This window comes from Styela clava, chromosome 9 (assembly GCF_964204865.1).
Source record: "Styela clava chromosome 9, kaStyClav1.hap1.2, whole genome shotgun sequence".
NCBI lineage: Eukaryota > Metazoa > Chordata > Ascidiacea > Stolidobranchia > Styelidae > Styela > Styela clava.
The window spans coordinates 18,983,549-18,990,998 of record NC_135258.1 but is presented as its reverse complement, the minus strand read 5'-3'; the positions used below and the strand labels follow the sequence as shown (position 1 = coordinate 18,990,998).

The 7,450-nt window shown below is 33.0% G+C and overlaps 1 protein-coding gene across 3 annotated transcripts; it reads left to right on the top strand.

The window, feature by feature from the left end:
• The first annotated feature begins 1,470 nt into the window (after positions 1-1,470).
• Positions 1,471-7,141, top strand: LOC120338916 (uncharacterized). 3 transcript variants are annotated; one of them, XM_039406913.2, is made up of 6 exons: positions 1,471-1,741; positions 2,429-2,539; positions 2,922-2,976; positions 4,468-4,512; positions 4,668-4,745; positions 5,724-7,141. In XM_039406913.2, exons 1-6 carry the CDS (start codon positions 1,526-1,528, stop codon positions 5,726-5,728), a joined length of 510 nt encoding a protein of 169 aa, XP_039262847.2. In that variant the 5' UTR covers positions 1,471-1,525; the 3' UTR covers positions 5,729-7,141. The 3 variants fall into 3 exon arrangements, with proteins under 3 accessions (XP_039262847.2, XP_039262846.2, XP_077972363.1); XM_039406912.2 differs by having other exon boundaries at positions 4,668-4,811; XM_078116237.1 differs by having other exon boundaries at positions 4,668-7,141.
• Positions 7,142-7,450: the final 309 nt, after the last annotated feature.

The window sequence follows — 7,450 nt, the reverse complement described above, 5'->3', positions numbered from 1 at the left end:
TGTAGTAATGCCTAGAATTTTAACTGTCGCAGTGTAATCCATCAGAGACCAATTAAATGGGATAAAAGCGACCTAGGCAAGCTTCTATTAAAACGAGAGAGCGTAGCAAGAAAAGGAGAGAATCAGAATTTATACGAGAAAAACGCAATAGAGTATTTTTGATCGACGAATCTCAAGGTTGATCATCAGAAGTCGACAAGAACTCGAGATAGGCTCTCGCTCGAATTACTTCGGGGTGAGAGAAGGCTTGATTCAAATTATAGATGAGAGGCGATTGGCTAAATAAAAATTCTTTTCGAAGTTGGTGATATTGCATTTTAAACATTATGATAATATATTTGCTAAGCGATATAATTATTTGAATATATTATGATTATAATGTATCGAAAAGCTTTTGAAAATTTGATAATAATACTTAAAAATTAACTGCCTCCGAAAACCGAAAATACTTTTTTTTGCCGGAAATCAAAGTACAATGTAATGCTCGAGAAATATGAAATATGCAAACAAAATTCTCAAACAACACTCTCAAGTCATAGACAATTGGAATGTATTTAGCACTTTCACAACTCAAATATTGGCATTGCTAAATATACGACGAGATGAATACCTATGAGCGAAATTAAAGCCTAGACCAGACTATTCGTGAGCACAAGAATTTGTTTGCTCGCATTCATGGAGAGGAGAATTTTACATTGATGAGTCCTATTGTTCACTGAGATATTGAGTTGCCCTAGACTTAGCCAAATTAAGAGATTTATTTTGTCTGACGTCTAACCACAGACAATCATGCTTACATTCCTAAAGCATTTGTGCGCAAGTGTCTCTTTTCTTTGTCACGTATTTAATGCTGGTTTTGTATAAGGATTGCATATATCGTTTCAGAGTAGATTAGAAATATTTGTTAAATATAATTTATCCTGTGGGAACCGAGGTCTGGGATGTACACTATTATTCATTATAATAGCTTATATCTTATTTGCCTCCGCAATGTAACCGAAGAAAGCTGAAGCGCGCCAAGTGGATAATTACAAGCTTCCCTTCACCAACATAGTTCGCGCTAAATTTTGGACCCAATGTCAAACGCAAAGCTCGCAATCCATTTTCCCAAATGTTGAAAGGCGATTTTTTTGGAATAATTTAGTGTTCAAATAAAAGGTAGTTTTAGTATTTGAAAGGGTAAAGTACGTCATCATCAAAACTGGAGTATACTTGGAGTGGACAAAATCTAAAAAAAAATCGTTACATACCATAATTGAAAATGTCAAATCTATGTAATCATTTTGCCCTTGATAATTTGTGAAGCTATGTTGCTTTCGTCAGCACCGAATACAACCGCGAGCCTCGAATTGACAATTTGAGAATAAAATAAGAGCTATCAGTTCAAACCTCGTGTATTCATCATTCAGTGTACTTTAGTGGTGTAGTTTTTTATAAAGTGTTTAAAATGAGAACATTTTAAGAACAACATATCATAATTTGTCTTTGCAGCTAAATTTTAAATTTTGAAATATCTTCATAAAATATGTGGAATTTTGTTGTTGTGGTATTCATTGTTGACGTAACGTTTTTACAAGTCTCCTGTCGAGAACATCAAAAAAGTTCAAGTACCTCGAATGATATTCAATATAGAAGATATCTTAACAAGGAAGCATCCGTGGACTGTTTTGATGCTTTTGATGAATGCAGAAAAATAAGGGAATGTCGGAGAGCCTTGAGAGGGTTAAATAAAAGATGCAAGGTATGTGAGTTTTAGGAAATAGCATCTATTTCACTGAAGCAGTATAATGAGTTTTCTCAGATATACCATTATGTAACAAAAATAAATATACTGCGATATATTTCAGTAAAAATATTCACGTCATTCAGTCAACATTCAGAGCCCTATAAATATCGTTTGAATTATTCTGTTGTTCAAATAAGTCGATGATAGGGTCAGTGTTTTTGTTCAATTCAGGGCTGCCACGGTGACGTACATTTATCTAGTTGACCTTGAATTTGCATAACTCAAAAAATATTTATAATTCACTAGCTAGGAAAACACATGAAATCATCAGTTGCCACTTCCAGTATCAGATTTTCATTTTTAAAAACAAAACACAGGACGGAGCACGTAACCCGATTACCCGTCGTTCCAACTCTTTAAAAACAGGTTCACGTGTGAAAGCGCACGGAGAGCGATGTATGCGATAGCAATGTTATGAATGGTCAGTCCTTGATCTCATATGGAACGATCATGATTTACAAATGGTTGGACTCAACTAGACGTTACACAATGCGATTATTAACCATAATCAAATCTCGTTTAAATAATTACTCTGGGAACAATTATGTAGGATAAGCATTACTTGTACTTCCTACTTTTAAGTAACCCTTAACCTTTTATTCCGTATACTTTCGAATTATTTAGTAATTCGTATTTGCACAGGTTGTTTCCGGACGTTGCAGTGCTGAAATGGTTGATCTTCCCAGATGTGGACAAACTATGGATCATCTCTTTCAGTATGGATTCCCAGGAACAAGATGCTTATGTTATCACGTAAGTTTCTATTCATTCCTATCACTCTGGAGTACATTTGTAAATGTATTGACTCCTGGAGTTCGACGTACGTCAAATATTCATAGTTCACCAAATATTGGTCTGTTTTGTACAACATACGGAACGCTCTTTACGTCGCGCGCCATCAATCACACTTTCTTCTGCCCATCTGCTACTTTCTTGAATTCCTTTCCTCGATAGCATAATATCCATTTTTGGAACGATAGCTCAATTTGTGATAAGAATAACCAATTGAGAAAGAACAGTTTATGCAATGTGTATATTTTTACAAAAAATTATGTTAAGATAATAATGTTTGTGAACATCAATGTATATTAATTTATATACTTTATTATCATTTAACTGAATATTTCATTTTTAGAACTTGAGAAGATGTTTCACAATGTTTCATATGATCTATGCCAACCCATGTTTTGGTAAGTCATCGATCATAAAAAAATTAAAACATACCTTTAACTTTATTTATCAGTCTCTTCTTTTGATACATTGCATTTTTAGTGCAATTTGTTTTCCATTTATCAATGTCTGACGTAACTAAATGTGATTGATGATGTAACACTAAAAATATACAGCTGATACAAAAAAGCTGAAAATTTTGTCAAAATCACCGACATTTACGCCGAGATACAAAGCTTCTAATCTTAGTGAAACTTCTTCCTCGATCCCGACCTTCGGGCTTAATACTGCTGACGATGGTGAGCAATGTAGAAGCACGCCAAATCTAAATAATTGAAATGTTGTACAGGCTTTATGTTATAATCTAAATGTAATTTAAAATTGTGATCTATATGATCAAATTTGCTTGTAGGTCTCTAAATAATTTGCACCCAATCACGTTGTAATTAAGTGCTAATCTAACATGTGTACTGTGTAAAATGTGATTTCACTCATTAATTAGCAATTGATTTTAACAAATTTTGTTTGATTTGATGACGGAGGCTTTTGCGTTACTATTGTTTAGTTGACTACAATTTTGTAATTTAACATTAATTTGGTCTAATCAGTTTTGTTTACCTAAATAAGATTTGTATACACTGCATAGAATGTGCTTTTCAATAAGTTGGCTTTGCAATATAAAATTTATTTTATGAATAATGTTGTATTTTAAAAGAAGAAAGTAGCATAATGATGTATTTTCACAACGGAGTAAACATGTTGTCAGTTTATAACAGCCGGCAATGAAATTATGTTAGTAAATAGTAACATCACATAATTATTAAGTATATGCCCTTCAAAAACATTTTCTTCTACGCAGAAATGTGCAGACAAAATATACTCAATTTCTCATCTCTGCATGTTTCTAGTGTTATTCTATCTCATTAAAATAATAATAATATTAATGTTGTGGCATCGACCATTTCATCTAGAAACCATTCTCGATTTATGCTTTTACAGTGTAAATTCTTTGTTGCCAGCAAGCATAACAAGTCAAATGAATTGAAAATGTATTTTCTCCCAATTTTACTGTAAAAATAGCATTATCTCACGAGCGTGAATAAATATTAACTGTACATTATTACGTTACCAGCATAAGGTCGTACGTAGGAACACAAAATAAGACAAATGGGATCTACTATACCCCCTCATCTACGTAATTATTCTGAGCACGAAAAACCCAGAAACATACCTTGATAAGTAAATGTGATTAGAGTAGATTTTAACACGGTGTATGTGATGTGTGTAACCCGATGGAAATATTGGAAAAATCATTATTTGGTTGCTCTACTTGTTTCTTTATATATATATATATATATATATATTCTAATTTTATTTTAAATAATCACTTCCTGTTGATTCAGTTAACTAGCTTACATGTATCATGTAATTTGGAAAAGAAATAGGTAAAATCTGCTAAGCAAAAGTTGTACATTATGCATGTTTGTTAAAACAAAAATTTTTTTTTTCAGCATCGATCCGACATCTTCGAAAAAACGACCTTTTCCCGCAAGAAAGTAAGTTAATTTCTCAATTTCAAGTTCAGATCCTGAAACTAAAATTGCTCCTAAACATATTGTTTTATATTAATTCATAAGAATGATTTGATTTCAGGTATCAATTACCATGTTGTTCATCAATATATTAATGATGAAAAAAATTATTTTTGCAGTAACTGCATACGATAAAGTTGGTGGTGTAGAAGCAACCACGTTTTCAGCGGATGTCACAAACTCGGACCAACTAAACGGTCAGGAAACGGACATGAAAGACGAACTTGACGCACTGAGTTATGCTGTTACATACACGATCAGTAGTGCGCAAACAGATTAATTCAATAGAAAATTTTATGGTTGAGATTTGAAAATGATCAAAACGGTTCATCGAACCAGTTTTTTGAAATAGCATAAACAATTTCATATTCATTTGCTTTGCCCACCATGAGGTCTGGTTCCGTATTTGAACTGATATCCGCACAGATTTGGTTGGGAAAGCAAATTTATGCGGGTTTTACATCAAACAAGGAATCACGCTTCGTATTGAATTCAAATGAATTTTTTTTTCTGATCCCGGATGTGATAAAAGCATAAATATACTAAAGCCAGATCCATCAATATCAAGTTGACTTGAGTCGTATATTCATTGTATGATTCGATCGATTATCGCCATCGAATATGTCGATAAAGTGAAATAATGGGTATTTATAAACAGCATGTCATGATTTATTCCCCTAAATGGAAATTCGTGTCGGCTTGTGTAAACTGAAGCCTTTTTGCAAGCGATTTTTGCTGTGTGCTAAAACGATTTAGCTGACACTAATATGTACAGAAACTCTAACATACAAACTTCGAAAACACCTATTTTCAATACAACAATGGAGAAAGGCTCAAATATATGGACGCGAATGTTAAACGATTAATATGCTCACCACAATATTAGCAAAAGTCTATCGAAATTTCAGAAGAATGGTGCTGAATGTGACCAAAATTCCAAGCAAGTGTTAGGAATTTAATGAAGGTGGTGTCCGTGTGTGACATTGGGCATCGTAAATATTTTATATAAAAATAAAAGCCTTCTTGCGACTCCCATCTTTAAATACTAGAAATTGATTGTTATATACTAGAAATTTGATAATTTCACACCACGAATCCAAACTCGAACAATTTAGGAAAGTGAATCATAGACCCATTCCCTGTCTATTTAACATTACTTCAATACTTTTTCACAGATTGACCGGCTCAATTTTTTACACGAAATGCAAAACGGTTCACAGCGAGAATCGCCGCGACGATGCAACAGTCAGTACTTCAGCTTCGAAGCAACCTTGTATTACAAAAACGAAAGAAACAAATTCGGAACATTTTTATTCGAAGGCGTGATACTTACTTGTTATATGTCATTGATGTTTTTTTTACATCTACATTAGTTCAAATCGTGTGTTTTTTGCCTTTTATTGCCACTCATCATTGGCCATATATTGCCGTTCAAACGTAATCTGCCTGACCTATAGTTATATACAAGGATGCCATAAGAATTGAAGCAAAATTATACAAAATTTTCAGTTATTTGTCATAGATGCATTTCAAGAATCCAAATAACCAAATTTGTTATTATATTTGTAACATTCGAAATTTTTGCATTTAACTTAATTTTAGGCTAAATTTTCACAAATGAAATCTGGCATATATCATGATTTTGTGGCACAATATATTTTTTTTGTTTGTTGCACAATACATCAATTAAGAACATTTGAAATCAAAATGCTATGCAAAGAGAATTTCTAAAATATCAAATAATCCAATCGAATAAAGACATACATCCTTGAATTTACATAACGTTATATATTAGTATTAGGCTAGATGTACTTTCAAAACCAGTTCACGATACATTCTCCTTATTTTTAAGCTGTTCTCGCTGAACCCGAGTAAGTAACTATGACGGTCTTAACATGCCATGAAGCGTATCCAAACTGTTCAAAAAGACAAAACAAACGAAGTTTACTAAACTTGACTACTGTTATAGGCATTTCCTTTGGAAATTTCTGTCGAATGACTCTGTTCTAAGGTCACAAAAGGGCTATGGTGTATAAAATTTGATCGTAGTTTCAACCAGCGCACCTTCGATTAAAGCTTGATTGGAATAATTTACTTCCATATATCTTCTGCGTGATAAATTAATCTTGCAATATTTACAAATTGAGTAAAACACAATTGGGCAAGGCTGAGTTATTTAGTATTAGATACTAAAGGATATGGAAAAGTTACAGCAAATGCATTATGAATTAATGTGTTTTTCATATTAATTCTCTGCAAACAATTCATGCATGAATAGGTCAAAGGTGCTTTCATACCAGCACTAGACCATATATCATTTTTGAATGATTTGTCGTCAACTTCTAAAGAATGAAAAGCATGTTTAAGCATCAAAGGTGAATACGTAACTTGCCATTACTGCCTATATCCAATACAGCCCATCTTATTTTTGTGTTTGTAATGCTCTCTCTGTCGCATTTGGCCCACATTATTTCATATTCGCACCATGCTTGTCTATTTACTTCAACAGTGTATGTTAGTATTTTTTTGTTTACTTTATTTCATTATTCCATTTGTTGAGATTTTAATACAATTGAATTATTTCATTTTCATATGCCATGTATATTATTTACACGATACGTAATTAATGGGTAAATTCGTGGGTAAGGGACTTTCCGCAGGGTGAAAAGGTGGGGTGGTATGGCCATGTATCATTTTCGCCCAGCAGTCAATGCAAAAAATCATGACAAATGATTAATTATGTTCTACAATAGACCCTGGGTCATTTCTGAAAGTGAGCATAATAAAATGGGAAGCGAAGTTTTGTATGTTTTGGGCTGGAAATCGTTGGGAGAATTTCCTATCTGGAAAACTTTCAACATTTTCGTGGACTATCGCAATCGCGGTGTTTGCGTGAAGACTT

What these genes read in the sequence shown, in the direction of transcription:
- LOC120338916 (XM_078116237.1), top strand. Translation starts at nt 1,526, where the DNA reads ATGTGGAATTTTGTTGTTGTGGTATTCATTGTTGACGTAACGTTTTTA. An exon ending in CAAGATGCTTATGTTATCAC is followed by an intron (nt 2,540 to 2,921) that starts GTAAGTTTCTAT and finishes TTTCATTTTTAG; the next exon opens with AACTTGAGAAGATGTTTCAC. An exon ending in CTATGCCAACCCATGTTTTG is followed by an intron (nt 2,977 to 4,467) that starts GTAAGTCATCGA and finishes TTTTTTTTTCAG; the next exon opens with CATCGATCCGACATCTTCGA.